Here is a 23,394-nt window from a genome sequence, read left to right as displayed (position 1 = left end):
CAACACTTTTGGGCAAAAATACTAAAAAGAGTGTAATTTATCCCTTTGTTAGTGACCGTGACAGATTCTCACATGCTTTTACTCTATGAGATAACTTCTGCTGAACTCTGAAGGACGAGAAGTCTATTTTTAGTACATCGTCCATAATAATCAGCTAACCAAGCTCATATAAAAACTATGTGCGACGCATAAAATTTTAATTACAAAATTCTATTCCTACAAGTATCTACGATTGTCAAGCACTTAACATATGTTAATGACATTGATATCATAATATGCAAAACGTAATACTACAATAACCAGTTTATATACTTTCAATGCTATTCTGGCATCACTCGCATGAGACCGTTCCTCCCACGTCTCCCCACACGAGCTTCTGACACCAGTGTTTTTCGCGCGCTTTTCGCAAACACATGCCTTGGACGGCTCTGCAGTGAACAGTGCAAAATTGCTTTCAGCATTCAATTCGTTTTCAAAATATTGTGCAATTTTTTTATCGCAATAAAATACGAATGTTTGCCTCAAAATGTCAGTTATTTTAACGGTTCTCGTTTTTAGTTTAATTGGTAAGTGTAAAGAATTTTTTTTATAATTATGTCCAAAACATTATACCTTCTTTGGCGCTAAAAAACTTACTCACCTTTTCATAGTCCTCAATTAATTTTGTGGTCATTACTTTTTCGCTTATAATTAAATTACATATATTATTCAATTAAAAAATATCATAAATTCAAAAAAAAAAAAATTACTAAACTTCTAAATTATTAACATCTCTTTGTTTATAAACAGGAGTCATGATCATAAATATATTGCAGCTATCACATGAGTCAACGATACATCACTCAACGTCTGCATATATCAAGGAAACGAGCTAAAATATTACTTTTATTATATTTAGAATATTATAAACATGTTTATTCGTCGATTTCTTTTGATCAAAGACCGAAGCGACGTCAATATTTTCTCTGAAAAAAATATGAAACGGCTAACATGAACGGTAGTGTGATATCATTTTAAATTAGATACCGCCCTCGCAACTTGCCAACATTTCTTACCGGTCAAGTTCACTGAGAAAGTTAATCATTCAAAGTCATGAATACTCGTAGAGTTGTCTGCATGATCTTACAATATATTTTCGTAGTAGAAAACCTTTTAACAGAACTTCCTATGATAGTGAGACTCAGCCTTTTGTTGCCTGAAAATAAAATAAATTTATTTGAATTGAATTGATTCAAATCGTCCCTTAACTAATAGGGGACCCTATAAAAAAGGATTGAAGGAGGAAAGGAACAAAAAAAAACAAAGTAGAAAATATGTGTCACCCATCCAATTTATGATCATAGCAACAGTAGTAACTGTAAGTATCCTTAGAATCCTTACATCTACACCCGAGGAGCATTACGTATTTACAAAACAACCTTAACATTGATTTAAAACTATTTTGTAGACTCCATTTTTCTTACGATACGAACCCATTTTAATCATATGCAGTACACAGTATTAAAAATAATTGACTAGTCCGTCGACGAGTCATCCTCTTATTTTATTACGCATGTCCTTAATATAAATGGTAGAGCCATTAGACCGGCTGCAGAAAAAAATGCAAAGTTGACAATTTACTGCAAAGCTTATGCTGTGTTCACAATAAACGCCGAATATGCGCGAGCGTTACGCTGTGGAGTATTTTATTTTCAAACATAGAGTTCCTTAGAAATAGGGTAAAAGCAGAATTCTATTTCTAAGGCTCTGCTGTCTGTTTGACAGCTTGGCTGATATAGCCATCAACGGTGATAGCTAGGCAGATTAAACTTTCACAGACGATGGATTTCAGTAGCCGGTTTAGCACGATAAGAATACAATTTCGAGACTAAGGAACGGTGCATACGATGATACGCAAATATTATGAGTGTCAATTTTCACACGCATATTATACCGTGTAATTTTATGTTCAATCCGGAGCGTATAACAAGTCTACTCATTATCGGTGGCTGTCCAGTCGTTTGGGTGTAACACACGCTTAGTATAACGTATCATCGTGGTTCTTGAAGTTTTTATACAGCCCTCTTTGAGTGGCACCGCATTTTTTGTCAGAAAAACATCATCGAATACATGATGTTCTGAGACGACAAGTATTATTAATAGTCTGTCACTAGACATACGATCATTTTCTAATATAAAGTGTTAAACCAACAACAGTTATGAAATTATACTTTAAGATGAGAATTATTTCATAGCATGACATCATGGTAGAGATGAAGCATAAAAGATACATTATAAGCATTCGTATTACGATTAAACCTATACTATTAAAAAAAGCTGTTTGTTGGTTTGAACGCGCTTATCTCTGAAAGTAATACACTGTTGTAAATAATGTTAGAATTTTAAACCAGCACGCTTGATTCAATAAGATGTACCGAAAATGGGTATGAAGTTGCGAGCACTCTTAAACATTTAATCCGATTTTGTAATTGCCTAATTTTGGTATGTATGTATATCTTCTAAACCACACGAACGAAGTCGCGCACAACAGCTAGTAGCAAAATAAGCGCACTTTAAGATCATTTGTAAACTGTTTGCATGACTACTGCGTAAGACATTATTTTAATCTCTCGATAGGTTCAACTCGTATCAATTGACGGCCTTACTTTGATCTATGCTAATGTTGTTTTGTTACTTGCATTCTCTTCTATCATTCCTTTATTTGGAATCAGTTGCCTGGAAGCGGCAATTTGTGCAATATTGATGGATGAAGTGATAATAAATCATTTATTGTTGTGTTATGGCCTATACAGTATGTATTCAAAAATCTCCTCGCAAAATCAATGCGTTGTAATATAACGTAAAATGATTAAGTAGGATCTTTTGATTATTTATTGGACAGAAAATACAAGAGATGTTTTTCTCGAACAATTTAATCAATTTTAAACAATATCGTTCAGATCACGTATGGCAGCGACGAAAAATCTAAAAAAAAAACTTAGGTTACTTTTGTTGGTTTAGGGAAATTTCCAAAAAAAAACTGGAAAATTTGTCGTTAATGTTATATGAAGACCTATGTTTATTTTCCATACTTTTTAACACCTCCGGCAAGCTCTTCAGGGATTAGACAGGGTTTTTTCACATACTGGTGATTTTAAGAACGTTAGTACAATAATGTACCTATTTGAATCGAAAAGTATAGTAATGAACATGAATTGAAGACAAAATCATTTTAGGCATTACTTATTTATTGAGCTCTGTAAACTGTACCACTTTAATATACTCAACGATTGAAAAGAGAGATCCACCGATAATCCTGTGCTAAATATAAGTGTAAACTGCCGATTTATCCTAGGTCAACAGAATTCACTTAAATAATGTGACAAAAATAGTTATATTACGTATACACCCACACGTTTAGGATTATTCTAGACCAGATTTCTAATTCGAATTACAAATAACCCGAAATCTGTAGCACATGGTCGACAAAGGACATATTTCTCATAGAATATGACAATAATCCGTGCAATTATGTCATAACTATAATAAACAATGATTATAATGTCAGAAAATTCCGGTTGCGATAATAATCCAATGACACATAGATATAGGTTTACCACGCCTTCTATTTCTCATAAAATTACTTAAAATACAGCTCTTAATTCCTTTCGGAGTGTTCAAAAACGAATTATTGTACGGGTGGTCAGTAAATGTGGCAGGCCATTTATTTTGTGTAGTGCCAATGCATTGCACTTACAATGTGTGCCTTGTCTTGATTATTTTACGGCTTGGCGCATGTCTCTGATGTCATTCACACACTATCAGCTACTATTTGTTAGCAGATGGACTGGTTATTGGCCTCCCACATTGATATTTGATTACTGAATTAATGGACTACTTAAGTGTTTTGCGACAAGTACGAGTACGTCTCTTTTTTGGGTTTAACTAACGCATCTGTGTATGGATGCTTCCTATCAGATTGTCTTCGGAATTACCTTATTTTAGCCGTGGAAATTAATCATCATGGTCAGTTAAGAGACACACGGTAGGCGTGCCATCTTTGACTTTTTATTTTGGTCAGTAGACTTTCCCTCGCCTGCCGCCGAAGGCAGGGTTGGCCCAACTACCAACCCTCAAAGTAGGATTGTTGGAACTGTAGAATCGTGGCACTACACAATGCGGTGTAGAGCAGCTCACTTCCGTAACCACAATAGTGTTAGGAGATAATAGTAGGCCCTTAAGACATTGTTGCGTCAATGAATTGAAAACCGAAGCACAAAGCAAGCTAATTAAATATATTATAGGTATTACCAAACTGAAGGTAAGAAGTTTGGTTGCAGAAATAATGGAGTGTTGACTTAATCTCTATCTTTACCTTGTTTCTGGCTTCTAGGAACTCATGGTTCAGTACAAAAACTGCTCAATCACAAGTTTCCTTTGTCACGGTGCTGTTGAACAAAAACGTAATAGTGAAATGATTAATAGCGGCAAATTTCAGTGGATACTTCATTCCAGTATCTAACAACAATCAAATACCTGCGAATGCGCTGGAGTCTGGAATCTTGGCACTGATGCCAGAAACTACATATTTCCCACTTGTTGATCATTGATGAAAAGTACTTTGTGTTAGAATTAGCTCGCGACACCAGTTATATGCACTTTGAAAACTATAGATGCAGACTTTCGTTATTTTTTGTTTCTCACCAATTAGTTACACTGAAATTGTTTCATGTAGGATTTTGTTGGAATCTATCTGTATTATTTAATAACATTTGGTGTCATTTTGTAGCAGTAGTAAACATTATAAAAATATTGAGATTAAGATATTTAAAATATTTACAGGAACACTGCGAGCCCGCCAGCCTGACATAGACCTCAACAGGTTAGTATAATAATAGTTATCTCAGATCATCTTTTACGAAAGCTCCAAGACTTTTTTGGTATCTCCTTTCTCCTCCATACGTTTCTTGACAAACATGTCTAAGAGCATTCGGACATAATTCACTATATAGATAATGCAATAGACAGACAGACAGAAAGGCTGGTAAACAGACTCGACAAACTTATAACACCCCTCTTGATACATCGGGGGTTAAATATTTGCTTTTATTCCAACGGTCCTAGCACCATTTCTTAAAATGGGATAATTCCAGTTGTAACAAAGCACTTGACTTTACTTAACAATTAACTTTATTTGACACTAATTGAACGCGAACTATTCTCTGACATTATTCTCTTAAACTACGTTAACAGTTCATATTAATTTACCAAATACCGATAAACACAGTAGGGTAATAAATAACTTCCCATCAAAACATAGATAAGTGGCTGTCAAAATATTATGTTTAGAAAAGCACAAATAGTAGTTAGGAAACTCGGAAATAGTATCCATACGTCAATGCTATTCCTATAACGTGGCTACATACCTAGCGGCTAGTAAACATATTACAAGCTCTAGTTTACACGTTGTAAAAACTATCTATTGAATTTACGCGTAGATAAATATTTAAGAATGAGATAGGAAGCCTTGAAGATCTAGGCTAACTTTTTCTTTACTAAAAACATTAACAAACTTATTTTAGGAAAACACAATATGTTAAAAATTAATCCAAAACTTTCGATTTTCAGAATAAAACTTATACCGAAAGAAGGAACTCACACGCGTCCAACAAATTATCACAGTCGTCGTTCAATAATAACTGATCACTTCCGGAGAAATGATTATGACCATCATAGCCGCCGGGTCACCAAGCTACGGCCGCCGCTGTACGCTATGCACGATACCCCATCACTTACCGAAGCGAAGACGGGCCGCGTGTACCAGCCCAAAGAAGACCCGCGCCTCTTCTATCAATCTGCTGCATATATTGAAGAAACTAATAGGAAGAACCTAAACAATGAAGTCTCTTCCATTTACCTAGGACGCGGAGTAGTGCGTGCCAGCGAACAAAACCGAAGATCGTTGCCAATTCGTTTAGGAGATAATGAGCTTAACAGCATCAGTGAAGGTCAGGGTAATTAGAGGCACATTTACATCATTACCCACATTTCATTTCAAGCTTCCTTTTCTAAATATTTTCTTTGATTCTAGATGTTTGCGTTCGATGCCCTCATGACAGAACATTAATAACGAAGGCTGGGGTTGATCGAGCACTACTACAGTACCCTCGCATCTTATCGTGTTCAGGAAGAAAGGCTCCCAGGAGCGTGAGATTTGTCCACATGTACGGCCCTAAATTTGGTTCTTTACTCAAAGAGGGTTCACACTTAATCATCGGTCGTATAACACATGAAAACGAAGTGAGTTTTTTTTTGCAACCATTTTATCGTTTCAGTTCCATTTTCGCATTTTTCAACAAGAATATTTAACATTCCAGATTCTCCAAACATGCAAAATGCAAATACACGTTTTGGTACAGTCCTGTTCCGTACCGAAATATTTGGTATCTCATTGTGGAGCTGAGAATAAAACGTGTGCATTCTCATGTCGTGACCCTAAATCTGAATTGCGAGGTCATAAATCTCTGACGTGCGGAGATGACATGAGATGGTCAGGACATCTGCCTGTTTGTCATGGTAAGTTATCAAATAAATATGATTGTAATGTATGCGAAGCCACAATCATATCGTGATTGCATAAACACACAATAGTTAGCATTGGCCAGTAAATTAAATACTTCTCCGGTATAACGCAACAAGGTCAAAAGATATTTAGACTACTTAGACATTATTTTGGCAATCTGAGTCATAATAATGTAATGTGTGACGGTATGTTCAAGATTCTAAAAGATGTTAAGGTATGACAAATTTGAGCGTTGACCGAAAAAACGCAGGACGCGTTAGTCGTATGAACTAGAAAGAAACAGAAGTAAAGAGTAATCAGAGACAAAAACAAACTTTAAATTAATTGTTTATTTGTATACATAATTATAATAATTCCTTACTAAAACACATTCACAGCTCGTACGTGGTGCCAGCACCCACCAGCTCCAGAGCATGGCAGGGTAAGCTGCAAAGGAGTGACGTCATCGAACAACTTGGGACTCAGTGAAGGTTCCAGCTGTCGTGTGAGATGTGCCCGGGGCTTTCGTTGGAGTACCCGTCCTGTCAGTCTGTGTCGCCGTGGCGCTTGGACTAACGAACTAAACTGTCTGCCTAAACGCACCAAATAGGTTGTTTAAGAAAAGATTTTGTACATATTCAGGTTTTGCCTAATCTATTTTTAAGTCTCTAACCATTGTATTCTTTATCAATTGTGTATCAATGTATTATTGAGTATTTTAAAATCAGTTCTATAACGAAAACATTTCAAGTTAAAGTATAATAACTAAAAAGCCCTATTCTTAATATTTTATTTTATATCTAGTATTATGACATTTAACTAAGGAAAATAAACAACGCCATGAATACCTTACACTTTACAATGAATAATGACATCCCACTAATATAATTGTAAACTCGATAGTTTCAGCCAATCTCATCATTCCCCTGCCCTTATCCCAATTATTTTATTTGGGGTCGGCGCAACATGTCATCTTCTTCCATACCTTCCTATCGGCCGTCATCTCACAAGAAACACACTTTACAGCCATATCGTCTTTCACACAATCCATCCATCGTTTCTTTGGTCGTCCTCTTCCCCTATATCCATCCACATCCATGCTTAACGCTTTCCTTACCACATGATTTTCATTCCTCCGCATAACATGCCCATACCATGACAGCCGGTTACCACGTAGTTTCTCTGTAACCGGTGCCACTTTCAAACTTCCCCTTATATACTCATTTCTTACTCTATCCGCTCTCGTAACACCACACATTCCTCTTAACATTCTCATCTCTGCTGCATGCAATTGTCTTTCATTCATCCCTTTTGTCGCCCAGCACTCTGATCCATACAAGACAGCAGGTCTGACAATGGTCTTATAGATCTTCCCCTTAAATTTAAGGGGAATGTGGGGGTCACAAATCGTTCCCGTTACCTGCCGCCATTTCATCCATCCTGCGTTAATTCGGTGCTTAACCGCCCGATCTATTTCGCCATCGCTCTGAATGAATGAACCAAGATACCGGAAGTCGGAGCAGACTGGAAGGCGCACACCATCAAGCTTTATAGCTTCAGGACTGGAGAGACCGCCGAAATCGCAGAACATGTATTCTGTCTTTGTTCTGCTGATTTTCAAGCCCACACTCTCCAGCTTCTGTTGCCACACCTCCAATCTGCTCTGGATCTCGGGTCCATTTTCCCCAACCAGAACAATGTCATCGGCAAACAGCATGCACCAGGGTGCCTCTTCCTGTATGTCTGCCGTAAGGGCATCCATAATCAGCAGGAAGAGGTAAGGGCTTAATGCCGACCCTTGGTGCAAGCCCACTGCCACACTGAACTGGTCGGAGTTGCCAGCAGACGATCGGACGTATGTACAAGATTGCCTGTACATAGCACGAATTAACTCCACATACTTTCCAGGCACACCTTTCTCTTTCATAGCCCACCATAACACTTTTTAGTTTCAGCCAATCTATTTTCTTTATAAATCCTAGGTATGCATTTTATTGTTCTCGTATAAATCTCGTCATAAATATTCATGTGATTTATTGTACCTATTTATAAGTAAAAAAATATAACATATTTATATTAAAATTGAATTTTTATTAGAATAACATATTTAAAAACATAACCATAAGCAACAATAACTATAAAGACAAAGCTGTAGCAAAAGCATAATAATAAAATTGTGGTCAAATTCTATTATGTTTTCAATAATTTTAATAAAACAAATCTTTGCAAAACTGGCAAGTTACAATCTGAAAAATAAAATATTTTTCATTGTGGCAAGCAAATTTTTTCGTTCAGGAAAGTAAATATTTTTTTTATATGCGACTCTATTACAAATAAGTAGTAGAATTATGTTATAATAAATTGTACTATATATTTTTTGCGCTGATCTATCATATCACTAAGATTTATTATTTGTAAATTGTGGTTAAAATACTTATATTTATAAGAAGTACCACAACAAAGCAACAGATGACCATGGTCACATTAACAATTTCTGTTTGATGATTCTCGAACGAAGATTATTTAAAAATAGAATCCGGTGTGACATTTGCGGCCGTTAAATGTTTTGAGTTTTGTTCGTCGGATAAGTAAAGAAAAAAAAAAGCAATAATTTAGTTATACATTGTAGCTATTTAGCTTAAAATGGTTATTTTGTTATGTTAAAGTAGTATCGTATTTTATTCAATACATTTCCGTTTCTATAAATACTATTAAGCATGGGAAGCAACACAAGTAAGCCGACGAATGAGACAGCTGTTGGTGCTCTTAAGAATGACTTGGACGTGAATAAAGACAACTCGGATCCTCGATCTCCAACACCAGAGATATCACGTACTCCACTACACGTAAGATACTTTCTTACTATTCATAAAACTTAATGCGCATAGCAGAATTCCCTCCATTTTTTTTTGTTCTGCTATGTCTGGCACTTGTTACTTTTTTTATTCGTGATGTATATGATTGGTATCTGTTTCAGAATAAGTCCAGTTCGAAACACAACATCACTAAAAACGTTGATCTAAGAAAAACATTCGAAAATGCAAATGTTGACGAAAAGCTTATCCACAAAAATCCCATTCTGTCGGCCGTTATCAAGAATCACTTGCAGTCCTTCGATCCTCGTTCGCCCACACAAGACTTTGAACGAACACCAATCATTATTGCATCAAAAATTGATGAAATGACTAATGCAAAAAAGAAATTGTTAAGAGCTCAAAGTGATAATTGTGCTAGTCCGGTGTTGAAAACTGAAAATGAAGACAGTTGTGATAGCTGCACAGAAGCTTGTGAAAAGAGCCCAGACTTGATGGTATCCCGTAACTTGTGTGAGGGATTCTATAATACTACTCTAGATGACACCATAAAAGAGACTGAAGAACCATTAGGTTCATCTACTGCCTCTAATGAAGCCATAGAAACTAATATTTCTAAGGTTGAAGACAAACCTAAGTTTTTGGAAACTAACTTTGAATATGTTATTGAGAGTGAGACTGATAAATTTGAGGATAGTGAAGAAATTGTCACAAGCACTAATGATGCAGATAATACAAATGACAGTGAGGTCAATGACACACCTGTATTTCAACTTCTCAATGACGATCCCCGCTCCCCCTCCATTGGTATTGAACGAACACCTATTGTTGTTGCTAAAATTGATGAGGACTCAAATGAAGCCATTGTTGAAAATATGTCAGATGATTCCTTAATTAAAGTTCTACAAAACACTAATGTAGAACTGCGCCAAAATGGCAATAAAACAGATAGGAATGTTGAGGGGCTTCTCATCTATGAAGATGATTCCTCTGGTCTAAATGACACACCAAAGAAGTCCAAATCTGCGAGTAACAGTGGCTCCAGGACCCCTCTATCCTGTATGAAGAACAAGGCTGATGCTGGGCACACCAGGTCTAAATCGGCGAATATGTTATATGACCCCAAAAATCAGAAAAACGTTCTTTCTAAAATTCCTAAAAGGGTGTCTCATATTCCAAGGCTGAAGTGTTTAACGAAACAATCTAACTTAGTCCCTGCTGGCAGCAGTGTTTCATTGAAGAATATTTCTAAAGCAGCTACAATAGTTGGTGACTGTGAGAATACACCACCTCATTCACACCGTGACAGATGGGACAAAGACACCAGCATTGTGCTTTGAAGTTGAGTTGCAGTAAAATATGAGTTGAACATACAGCAAGTACGCTGTGGAATATTCATTCATCTTGATATTGTTTATATTAACTATTATGTTGATCACTTGACACTTGATTACTTTGCTCATAATAATTATAGTGACCAAACATCATGCTTTATTGTTCGAAATAAATTAGAAAATAGTTTCTTCAATAGGAATTATCTCAAACAAACAGAATGATAATTTGTATTGTTTCGTAGCAATAATCGTAACATAAAATAAATGTTTTGAAGAAATGTAGTGTGCTTGTTTCATTGAAGGCCCTAACTATTTTACAGACATTTTATGCCATATCAGTCTGAGAGTTGAGAGAAATATTACGTGAATCTGATGATGATATTAGTTACCGTCACCCAAAGTAGGTTATTTAGCTTCAATATCTATCAGCTTGCCAGTCCTGCTGACAGCAATGACTATTTGTAGCCGACAACTTTTTGAGTTAATTTAGCCAACCAGCTTCTAGTTTTAAACAATTGAACTATAGCACAATTTTCAAAACCAGAATTTTAAAGATGGATTTGCTGAGACATTTAATAATTTTAGTAAAGTTAAAAAAAAACAAAACATTCATATTAATTACATATTTTTATTATCTATACAGAAAACACTTAAAACATACTATATCTGTAAACGCAACACATCAAGTATCAATAAATATATAATTATAAATACAATTAAAATTATGCAAATCACAATTTTCATTTATTACAAGCACAGCATTGCTAGTTTCTTGGAATGATTTTATTTTGAACACCAAAAATGTTTTCATTGGTAAGTATATAAAAATATAACACAGATTTAGAATCTCACACTTTGTGTGTAACGATAAAGAGCTTTTAGCAACTGTTGATTTGCCACAAGTGACTAAAAAGGCGGAACTTTTATACAGACACTGCTGTTTTAGTCACTATGCCGAGTCTTAAATAGTTATTGAAAGCAGAATTAAATAGTTCAGATATAAAACACCATAGTTATTACTCATATATAAAGCGACAAGTTTAGCTGTAGTATTAACTATATTTAGTTGAGACGAATCTTCCTGCGTACTTTCCCTTCGGCATCCTCGAAGAAAGGAGAAGCTATAAGGAAAAATAAATTAATAACTGATACAAAATAACAACTATTCGCTTTTACCCGTTTCTTTCCCGCGTGGAGGTCTATTATATAGCAGTAAAAAGTAGATGATCGCATACCAAATTTTATCAAAATCAGCTAAGCAGTTTTGCCGCCAAAGCATAACGGACCGTTTCACGTCTTTAATATTCAGTAGTATGGAATTTATTAGCTATTGCTTATTTACATACAAAATATACATTTCAGATTTTTCGTAATTCTTTATGTAATTTAATATATTTAACAATACCCGCAATACATAGGTGGTCATGCTCAAATTAGGTTCAATAATTATTGGTCATGTAAACCAGTATTTGAACTAATTATAACAATATAATTCGGAAATACATATAACTATGCACCTCGTGTAATGTGATTGTGAAGTGTAAGCTCTTTTTGTTAAATACAAACTTATAATTAAATAAACATCTTTGTTATTAAGTAAAACAAATAAGATTGTCCACACAAGACCTACAGCTAAAGTTTCGTGCTACACTAAAATAGTTAAGTATTATTTAGTAAGTATAATTTACACCTAGTGTAAGATTGCACACCGCTTGCAAATATATTTTGCTTGTGTAAGCCGAAAAGTGTAAAATTTGGCACAAAATAGGTATATCCTTATAAAACTTAGAAATAAAATAAAATGCTTAGTTCATAACTTATTAAAACTTTTTTTTTATTATAATTACATGTTTTTCTTTCATTTATTGTGATTATGGAATGTTTGTGAAAATTTTTATGGCAAGCTTGTTAGTTCCGAGATTCAATTGTCTTAAAAATAAGTGATTTTAATAATTAAACATCATAAAAACTTGTGTCGTATCGGTTTTTTGTTATTGGTACATAATGGTAAATTTTACATTAGGCAGTAAGGATTGTTTTTCAGTTTAACACAGCTTATTCTTAAGATCCTACTTCAAGCATTTAAATGCTATTTCAGACATAAACAGCCACTTTTCAATAAATAATAGTCAAGCCCAAAATTTAGATTTTGGTTTAACTTTTAAATCCTTAGTAATTTCCTAAACATCGATCAAAAAGCACATTCATTTGCTTAATTTAAATATGATCTCTAACATTTATAATGACTACATTTCGAACAACAATTACTATGCAATCCCTACACATCTAACATAAATTCAAAATGCTGTTAATAACCATTTTATGGTTTTACAATACTGTGTTCTTAAATATTTAATAGGAGGTAGTTTCTCATAGATTTTTTTATAACTGATTTACAATATATTAATATTTCTTTAAGTTTATTGGGGCCACAGAACAGTGTTATTTATGATTAACACCAATTTAAAATTCTCAAAAACAGTGGGATAACATTTTTGTTTGTGTATGTATCCTAAAGTTTAATCAAGTGATCATGCTTCATGCAAAGGAGTTCACTTCTCTTCGGCTTTTTGGTCCTTGGGATCTGTTGAGGAATGTTAGTAGTTAATGATCACACAATATCACACACAATCATGGTTTTGGGAAAATTTAGTATAAAAATATACAAGCAACAAAGGTAATTTGATTGGAATAGTCCAATAGTTAGGTATTCTGTGTGCAAAGCAACCTTTAAGGGTTTTAAATACTTTCTACTAGTAGGAACTAGAAGATGTATTGAACAGTATGGCTTTATACAAAAGGAAGTTAAACAAAACAATGCAGATCAATGTTTGGAGACTCTGACTCAAACTTATTACTAGTCTAATATCTTCAAAAATATTTTAAATATGTGTCAACTTGGGTCATTTTATCAATGAATAAAACCTTATCAATATTATAAGTGTTGTTAATAGTTACTGATTGTTCTTATGTTTTTAATGAAGTACTGATAATAACTATCAACTACACTTAAGCTGTTATCAATTAATTGAGAACTCACAAAGATTTTATTGCCTAATGAACATTCTCAAATGATTAAATTTGAGAGAAATATAGCAGATGAATATTATTCTGCTATTTTTCACACACACTCTAGTTCAAAAATACCATGCGGTGTTAAAAAAAAACTTGTGCAGGGTTCAAAAACGAAAAAAACAAACCTCGCTCTTTCTCCTCAACATTTTTGAAAACAAATTCACGTAACTCTGCATATGCTTTATCCAGATTGTCGTTGAGTATAATAATATGAAAGTTTCCTGGCTCCTGACCTGTAAGCATTGCATCAGTCATGTTATATTTTTAACATCTGTAAACATCGTTGTTTTAAATTGATGATAACACAAGTCGCGTCAACGTCGCAAATATTATTCTGAATGAAGTTTAGATGACAACATGAGATAATTGGAACACAATATAAGTAAATAAGATAGATTTCTATTGTGATGTAACATAAATGAGTGTCTTGTAACTTATAAAATTATACAACTTCATGGGCAATAGAACATGTACTAATATTAAGTGATAAGCTTTTAAAAGTGGTTTCATCTTATGGTAACTGTTGTGTTAGGCTGTGCCTAAATTTTACTCAAACATAATAATATTGATAACTAAAATACATACAGCTTATTTTAAACATTAAATTTAAGCAGTCAGCTATATTAACATATATTCAAATTATTGTAATCTTATTTACTAGTATTTAGTAAATAGGCAACTATCACGAAATAAATAAAAAATAATAAATGTTTTAAGAAGTATTCAAGACTAATACTCAAAAGAAAGCATTCATGCAAACAAAGGCCTATATACCCTGCATAGAATTATATAGGGCTGATGATGAAGATCACTATAGAAATACATACCATATATGATCTCTTTGCGGGCAATCTCCAACCTTCCACTCAATGACTCTTCATGCTCTGTGTTGCGGGCTCGCAGACGTCTCTCCAACTCCTCAAGAGAAGGAGGCATCACAAACACCAGCAGCGGGTTGAAATCAGTTCCCTTTACTTGTTTCACTCCCTCAACATCAATGTCCAGCACACAGATACATCCAGTGCAACGCACATCATCCACAGATTGTTTACTGAAAATTTTAAAATAACTTTTATTACTAGGTCACATACCAAATCATAGAAACCGGAATGATGAACTCTAAAAAACAGGAAACAAGAACAATGAAATAAAAGATGCGCTTACATACAGGATCTAGTAGTAAAATATTGAAAAAAATGTGTTAAACAACACAATGACTTTTATGAATAAGAAAACCTCATTTTTGGCTAAGTTCCAATGCGCTCAAAACAACAAGCACATGGCCAAGCAAGATTCTTCAGAAAACAAACTAGATTTACTCACCTAGTTCCATACATATTCCCATTGAAAACCGCAGATTCTATGAATTCCCCTCTTGCAATAGACGCAGTCATATCTTCTACGTTGGTAAAGTGGTAATGAACACCATTCTTCTCCCCTGGACGTGGTGCTCTTGTGGTGTGCGAAACGCTAAATCCAAACTTATCAGGAAACTCCTTCAGCAGACGCTTCAACAACGTGCTCTTGCCTGATCCAGAAGGACCGCACAACACCAAAGGACGAGGCCCTTTTTGCACCATTCTTGAAAAGACTATAAACAATTTAAATATCGTTGTAAAAGCCGCTATAGGTTAAAGATAAATCAATTCTTATAAAAATCAATTACATTTTGTGAAAACCGTGGTGAAAGATTCCTAAAATACTGGATCTTTGATAATATCAATCGAAGTTGACGACACAGCAATAATTTAATTTAATAAATAGAACAATTCAAATCACACTCAATAAAACTATTGAAAACGAACGATACGATAGCACAGTGGCGAATGAAGTTAGGAACGAAACACGAACAGAACGTACGACGACGATATATCTGTCTGACCGAACTTTATTTGTTGATACTCGCTCTTTCAGTGTTCTTTTCTACAGATTAAAATTGGCTAGTACTAAAAAGTTATTAAGATATTTTAAGGTAACGCCGATCCTAAAATCCTAAGAGAATTCATATGGGTTTATCCAGTTCAATCAGCTGTTACTAATTGCCAACAGTTTTAATCTCGAACGTATCCACGTTTTGAGATTTCTGTTGATTGCACAGCAATGTTGAGGCTAAGGGCGAAAATTCTAAATCGGCCCTTTTCGAGTAAATATATTATGTGCCTTGGATCCCCCACTAAATTTAATAAACAGTTATGTTTGAAGTAACTTACACTGTTTCATAATAAATGCAGTTGAAGAAAATATCATTTTTTCATAAAATAATGCAGTAAATAAACAGATAAAACGATGTTGCTTAGTTAGCCTAACAACCTTAACGTCAAAAATATCATTAACATTCTCTGTATATGTGTGGTATAAGCAAAAGCATGAATCAGGTATGGTACAAGAAACAAAATTATATGTACCAACTACCAACACAACCAACATAAATAGACATCTATTACAAAAACATTGTTACTAATCTTTAAAAAAAATCAGTTCCAAAGAGAAGACTTTCAAGTACGGCTTTCCGAACTGAATACCTCCTGAAAAAAATAACAGTTGTTACGTTACTTACGTTGTTAATTTATACTGCCTCAGAAATATTAGATTACAACTTGATACTACTATACTATACAACGTTTGTTACTAGAAACGAAGCTGTTTCATCATTTTCTGAATAAAATAAACTTAAAAGTAGCATTGGGTATTAAACGCAACATGTCATAAGAAATTTGTCCATTTTATCTTCAATTCAACAAACATGAGTTAAGTGAAAAGTTAAATTTATTAACAGGAGATAGATGCGTAGATCAATGACGTTTTTACAGTCTTAAAAAACTAAAGTATTATTATGTCTTATGTATAAAAATGCAATCTATCTGACGTGTTTAAGTAAACATGACGAGAGTGTCTTCCATTAGAGCATAGACAGCAAGGGTTATTCACTATGGAATCTAAAGTCAGTAAACTTTATAATTTTATATCATGTAAGTGAACTTATTGAATACACCATAGTTTAACAAATATAAAATTTTTAACATTTTAGTATGTGAAAAATTTAAAAATTCTGTTTTAAACAGCCTTTTTTGTGTAAGGTAATTTACAAAATAGTGGCATGACTCGATAACCACTTCCGGTTAGAATCTGTCGACCAATCACAGCGCTCAATTTTTTTGCCAACTTCAGTACACTAAAATTCAATTGAATATCAAACGTTTTCCGTTACTGTTGAGCGAAGTCAAGCAAGCGAAGCAACAAACTATACTCTGAAATTAGGACGGTAAATTTACGAAGCCCAGCTGGATGTGATATACCTGTACCCTGTCGGACTGTAGGATCTGCCATAAGACTTGTTTTATTAGAATACGGGTTAAACGACAAAAGCATCCAAATGGAGATCCAACTGAGGAGACACCGTCCGGTAATTATTTTGTAATTTAAATCTCCTTGACTTCTCAGTTGTTATAGTACTCCTCATTACTCTAATTTTACATTTTAGGCGCAGATCCAAGATCAAGAAAACATCTATGCTATCAAAGGCAAAGGTAACGTGGTAATTCCGACTAAAAAGCAAGGTTTGGCTGTTCGCGGAGCCCTAGGCGATATAAACACGAATGTACCAACTCAGCGTGAAGTTGTTGGGAAAGTAGCAGTTGCCACTGCGGAATTTGAGAAGAAAGCTACTTTGAATCGGGCAGCAGTTCGCAGGTGAGCAAATTACCTTCATTTCAAGACTAATTATGTTGAAATTGTCTCGTATTTATTTGTTACTTAAGAATCGATGTTTAAAGCTATTCATCATGCACAATATAAAATTTAATCACATTACGTTAAAAGGCCGTTATTTTCCCTTTTAACACTGAATGCAGGTAGATGATAATTTTTATTATTGTGCTTGCAGCAATTACAGCCATGTTCAGTCGAAGGTGGACACTGGTCTTGCAGCCAAAGCCGTTGCGCAGCCGACTGCTAAGCCGCCACTGCGACGTGAGGAGAGCACAGCTGGACTTGCGGCTAGAGCAGCGGCCCGGAATAGGGTAAGATTGACAAATTTTCTAAACTCTAACATTATTAAGTGTTATTGTGATGTTTATTTCTTATTATTGTGTAGCTATCCGTTATTGTCATCTGATATCTGAAAGTTCAGTTACCTACACTACACACTTGTTATTGTAATTTTGCCTTTGTTTAAAATATATCTAACATTATTTTTAAAGCGTGCCTGGCGATTGAAGATGTAAATGCTAACAATAAATACTAAAAAAAAAATAAGGTTGAGCAACATTTTGCAAGGTCGCAAATTTGACTTGTGATCAATTATTTTATTGTTTTTCTTCTGCCTACCATACAGTACCCTCAGCGTCGAAAGCCGACACGCACTTAATTTTTTATTGAACATGTTTCTACATGTTTAGGATAAGTCACATTATTCTTATCTTATGAATTAGGTCAGATATGCGTGAATAATGTTACTGCTTAATAAAGCACATGTCTAAACCCATTGTAATAACTGGGTTACACAGAATCCTGCAGAAGGCAGAAGATTCTAGATACTTAAACAAATGTAATGTACTGAAAAAAAAACAGTTTTTTGTTAATGGTTCATGCTTCATGCTAGTTTATACTTAAACACTACCTTTGTGTAGTGTTTGTGTCAGTTATTACTATACAACAAATCTTCAAGGCAAGTCTGCATCTTAGGGTCATCATGATCATATTAAATAAGTTGGCTACTCTGAAATGCCACTTCGTTTTATAGTATTTTAAACAGTGCTAAATATTTTGAAATTGGGAATGTTTTAAAGTATCCATTTATTATTATTATGGTGTTTGAAGTGATCACATATTGTGCTAATATTATTAAAAACTTATAAATAAAATATTTTTAGGCTATCTTAAAAGATGCTCAGAACAAGCCAACGGAACTCAAAGAAACCATTAAAATATATGTTCAGAAAAAGAAAGGTCAGGAAAAGAAGACTTCGAAACTGCCTACGCTCAATGAAAACAAAGAAACCAAACTCAAACCCATTCTAAAGGAATCGACAGAATCATTAGGAAAGCTTAAAATTGTAGATCATTTTGAACAGACATCAATAATTGACAAGAAGAAGTTAGAAAGCTATGCTGCATTATATGATGTTAATAGTACTCCATCATTACCTAATGATATTGAGGACATTGATGCCGGAGACACTAACAGTCCGCTGCTCATGTCCATCTACATAAAGGACATTTATAAATATTTGACTGAATTAGAAGAGAAATATCCTATTGAACATGACCATTTGAGAAAACAGGTATGTATAGACTTAACTGTTCTTAATTATTTTTTTGCCCTGAACTAATTTACACTTCTATTGTTTGCTTATGAGCCCAATGGTGTTTGATGTTGCATATTAAAGCAAAGAGAAGCTGGTACTTTCTTGGGAAAGTTTTTATCAGAACTATAACACTACTTGTATATATATATCCAGTAACACTACTTGTATCTATATTGAAAGACTATCATGACCTGTGATCTGACTACAAATTATATTATGTTGATTTAACTCATTTTTTATTTTCAGACTGCTATTACTGGAAAGATGAGGGCCACACTTATAGATTGGCTTGTAGAGGTTCAAAGGCAGTTTTCTCTGGTGCTGGAGACATTCCATTTGACTGTTGGAATAATCGACAGATATTTACAGGTAACATAACTGTTTGAGAAATATAACAGTCATATTTTGTATAAATATTATCTGCAAGGAGTGCTTGGCATAATAATATTGGCTGGCAAATACCTCTTCCTAAAAGTTAAGCAAGTATTGATTAGCACTCATTCATTGATTGGTGATTTTACATACAAGTTAGGTTTCTTCACAGTGCTCTCCTGCAAAGTTGTATCTAAGGTGTATTGTTGGACTCAATAATGCAACCATAAAAATATTTTCCTTGCACATAAGATACTGATTTCGACTTGTTTATAGGTCGTACCAAATCTTCATCGTACGCAACTGCAGCTGGTTGGCGTAACAGCAATGTTCATTGCCAGCAAGTATGAAGAGATCTACGCACCAGACGTCGGCGACTTCGTGTACGTCACGGCGAATGCTTACTCCAAAGCTGAAATATTCCAATGCGAGAGGGATATCATGTCTAAACTTGGCTTCTGCCTAGCTAGACCCATTCCTCTGAACTTCTTGAGAAGGTAATTTATTATTTGTAGTACTAATAATTACCTTGTTGACCAATTCAAATTTTAGGTTTAAATTCCCTATATATCTATCTATCTGACATACTAAGAAAATATCCAGAACCTTTGAATCTAATGCCAGTATATTTGTTACAGGTTTGTGAAGGCAGCTCACGGAACATCAAAGAATCATCACTTAGCCAAATACTTCGTGGATCTTAGCCTTGTGGAGTACGACATGGCGCACTACCGGCCCTCGGAGCTGGCCGCCGCTGCCATTTGCCTCTCCTTGTACCTGCTTTCAAGCAAAAAGCTTGAAGATGTATGGACGCCGACATTATCTTACTACTCTGGATACTCGTTCGAACATATTGACCCTATCATGAGAAAATTAGCAAACATTGTTATCAACGTCGACAATTCTAAATGTAAAGCTGTTTACAACAAATATTTGGACACAACTTTAGCCAAAGTATCAAACTTACCACAACTCAGAGGCGAAGCCATTTACGAGCTGGCTAAGATCCCTTGTAATTCGTAGGCTGTCTGTATTAGTAGTATTGTGCTAGTTTTGACTGTATGCTAAGTTGTGTGACACAGTAATGACAGTGTTTTCTAGGTGTACTGTGACAATGGACTGAGTTTTATATAAGGTTTGTTTTATAAGGTACCTGGTTTGTTTGCTAGTTATGATAATTTAGAAATAGTTTAATTTTTAGACATAACTTTGTATTGAGACTAAAGAAATGTTATTGACATGGGTAATATAATGTGTATTTATGTATTTTGTCCACTTACTTTTAACAATAATCTTGTTTTTATATTTATTATGAATACATTGTAATGCCGCTTGTATGAATTTGTGTTACATGAAGAAAATGACTGTTCTACTTGAAGAAAAATGTTCTTTCACTCTGACCAATAATTTATTGAGGTTTATAAAATCTCGTCATCTAGGGATTCTATGAAACTTTTTGATTTTAACAGTATCAAAATAAGTAGTTTTACCTACCATCTTGTAAATTAAAATTATTTCGAATGGATCGCCATATTTTACCTTGTAACGTACTAGAATAACATATTCTAATTATTCTTAAATTTTGACATAATAACATTGCGATTTGGCGGACTTCTCATGCGATTTGTACTCATGTTTATGTAATAAGTTGCTATATTGTATTTGTGATTGATAGAATATTTTGATTGTACGTAGTTTGATAATCCTGTGATTAGATATGATGTAATTGTTGAAAATAAATCGATGTTTATAAATATTTTCCAGTTTTCATTTTCACTTTGTTTACCAAAAGATTTAATACCTTGTAAGTCTCATCGTTCCTGCCTACATCAAGAAATTCATTTCCATGTTTCCATCCCATATAAGATAATTTATAAGGTTATTTTATTATTGAGGAACTCTGTAAAATACCGAATTTTACAGGCCTGACCACGCTATGCTTGCCTGTCTTGATTTCTTACAACAAATGATAGGGATACTAATAGACTCGTGATTTCAAAGACAGGAATCCAGCTTGCCCTCTCGACCTTGAGGGCAGACGTAACTTCCGTGAAGAATTCTATCACTAAGAAAAAAGGTAAGTGCATAGTTTCTACTGTGGCTACTGTTTTTATGTAGCTACTACATGAAGAAATTAAATATGCTGGTCTGCCAATTTAAAACTATTTTCGTTATCATTTTCATAACATGCCAAAGGGGTTCTTTGCCCCATTATCAATTTTCTCTTATCAACTCGACGGAAGATTCAAGAATTTTATAATTTTAATCGATTCCCTGTTTTAATAGGAAATGAGAGCAAAGATTTCCCGAGCTTAATCTGTGATCTTTTGACGCCGTGGCAAGAGGAACAAAATTGACAGGTCTCATTAAAGTTGGACAGTTTCTAATGGTAAAGTATAAGATATTAAAGATGATTGCTTCGACACTAAAAGATTTATTATAGCTCTTTGAAGCACTAATTAAACAGTTGTTAGAAAGCTTTAAAGTATTCCGAGAGCTTCTCTAATTAGCCTATTTTTTTGGTGATTTACCGAAAGCTTAACTAAGCTGTTACTGTCTATGTATTTAGTATCAAGGTTTAGAATTCTCCTTCCTTAACTGAACTCCATTGTCCAGACTGCGCATCATCAGCCTATCACAGTCCACTGCTGGACATAGGCCTCTCCAAGTGCACGCCACTGAGATCGATTTTCGGCTTCTCGCATCCAGCTCCTGCCAGCCATCTTGCGCAAGTCATCACTCCACCGTGCCTGAGGACGTCCTACACTACGTTTGCCGAGGCGTGGTCTCCACTCTAGAACTCGTTTACCCCAACGGTTATCGGTTCTTCGGCTAATATGGCCAGCCCACTGCCACTTCAGCTTGCTGATTCGGTGGGCTATGTCGATGACCTTGGTTCTCTGACGGATTACCTCATTTCTGATGCGATCCCTCAGAGAAATGCCGAGCATAGCCCTTTCCATAGCCCGCTGAGCGACTTTAAACTTGTGAACCAGCCGTACCGACAGTTCTCCACGTTTCGGCTCCGTAAGTCATGACTGGTAGGACGCACTGATTGAAGACTTTTGTCTTTAGGCACTGTGGGATCGACGATGTCAGGACTCGACGTAACTTCCCAAATGCAGCCCAACCCAACTGAATTCTCCTATTCACCTCGTCCTCAAAGTTGTTTCTACCTAACTGCAATGTCTGCCCGAGGTATACATATTTCTGAACAACTTCGAGAACGGCGCCGTGTATCGCAATCGGTTCCGGTAGAACATGTTCATTGAATATGACCTTGGTTTTGTCCAAGTTCATCCGTAGGCCGATGCGTAGAGAAGATTCAGCCAGGCCGTTCAGCATCTGTTGTAGGTCCTGCAGCGTTTCCGCCATGATGACGACATCGTCAGCAAATCGCAAGTGAGAGATGTGTTCGCCATTGATGTTGATGCCGCGTCCTTTCCAGTTCAGCGTCTTGAACATATCCTCCATTGCATTAGTGAACAATTTCCGGGAAATAACATCCCCTTGTCTCACTACTCGATGCAACGGTATGGGCCTTGTTTGCTGATGACTGCGCGTTTGATAAAATTAATTTAGCTGGTATCATCTTATAGTAGAACTTTGTATAACTTTATGGACCATGTTGGTAGATGGTATTTATACTTACCCATTCGACATAGGTACATTATTCAGCTCATTTTCACAAATTGCTGTCAGGCGAATAGCTTTGGTGACGTTCGTAACGAATGGAACTACTCACATACTCACATATGGTGAATTTACACAAATTTTAAAGCCTGTTTGCAGACCTACATATATACCTAAGCATAAATATGTACCTAGTGAGTGTGTGAATGGAACTTATGTATCCTTACACTAATGAGAAGATCTAGATAACTTTCTTAATCTAGGCAGAAAAGGTGCTACCTTGCTAGGTAGGTGTCTTAACAGAAATATATAACGGTAAA

General features: G+C 35.0%; 4 protein-coding genes across 6 annotated transcripts; 3 read left to right on the top strand and 1 right to left on the bottom strand.

The window, feature by feature from the left end:
• The first annotated feature begins 272 nt into the window (after positions 1-272).
• Positions 273-7,443, top strand: LOC113496694. Its single transcript, XM_026875998.1, has 6 exons — positions 273-566; positions 4,822-4,861; positions 5,608-5,987; positions 6,071-6,279; positions 6,357-6,555; positions 6,940-7,443. Exons 1-6 carry the CDS (start codon positions 527-529, stop codon positions 7,149-7,151), a joined length of 1,080 nt encoding a protein of 359 aa, XP_026731799.1. The 5' UTR covers positions 273-526; the 3' UTR covers positions 7,152-7,443.
• A 1,622-nt stretch (positions 7,444-9,065) lies between these two features.
• On the top strand, positions 9,066-10,970 carry LOC113496571. Its single transcript, XM_026875835.1, has 2 exons — positions 9,066-9,387; positions 9,519-10,970. The coding sequence occupies exons 1-2, from the start codon at positions 9,259-9,261 to the stop codon at positions 10,692-10,694; spliced, it is 1,305 nt and encodes a 434-aa protein (XP_026731636.1). The 5' UTR covers positions 9,066-9,258; the 3' UTR covers positions 10,695-10,970.
• Positions 10,971-11,296: 326 nt separating this feature from the next.
• On the bottom strand, positions 11,297-15,619 carry LOC113496570 (guanylate kinase). 3 transcript variants are annotated; one of them, XM_026875833.1, is made up of 5 exons: positions 15,430-15,619; positions 15,087-15,344; positions 14,591-14,814; positions 13,889-13,996; positions 11,297-11,809 (listed from the first exon to the last, which is right to left on the bottom strand). In XM_026875833.1, the coding sequence occupies exons 2-5, from the start codon at positions 15,341-15,343 to the stop codon at positions 11,751-11,753; spliced, it is 648 nt and encodes a 215-aa protein (XP_026731634.1). In that variant the 5' UTR covers position 15,344; positions 15,430-15,619; the 3' UTR covers positions 11,297-11,750. The 3 variants fall into 3 exon arrangements, with proteins under 3 accessions (XP_026731634.1, XP_026731633.1, XP_026731635.1); XM_026875832.1 differs by having other exon boundaries at positions 15,087-15,354; positions 15,430-15,617; XM_026875834.1 differs by having other exon boundaries at positions 11,297-13,272; positions 15,087-15,354; positions 15,430-15,614.
• Positions 15,620-16,937: 1,318 nt separating this feature from the next.
• Positions 16,938-21,197, top strand: LOC113496715 (G2/mitotic-specific cyclin-B1). The gene is made up of 7 exons (XM_026876028.1): positions 16,938-17,166; positions 17,245-17,453; positions 17,647-17,782; positions 18,635-19,045; positions 19,316-19,438; positions 19,718-19,938; positions 20,080-21,197. Exons 1-7 carry the CDS (start codon positions 17,137-17,139, stop codon positions 20,462-20,464), a joined length of 1,515 nt encoding a protein of 504 aa, XP_026731829.1. The 5' UTR covers positions 16,938-17,136; the 3' UTR covers positions 20,465-21,197.
• The last annotated feature ends 2,197 nt before the right edge of the window (positions 21,198-23,394 follow it).

The sequence above is a fragment of the Trichoplusia ni genome, chromosome 8 (assembly GCF_003590095.1).
Source record: "Trichoplusia ni isolate ovarian cell line Hi5 chromosome 8, tn1, whole genome shotgun sequence".
Lineage (NCBI taxonomy): Eukaryota > Metazoa > Arthropoda > Insecta > Lepidoptera > Noctuidae > Trichoplusia > Trichoplusia ni.
This window is presented reverse-complemented; position numbering and strand designations above follow the sequence as displayed.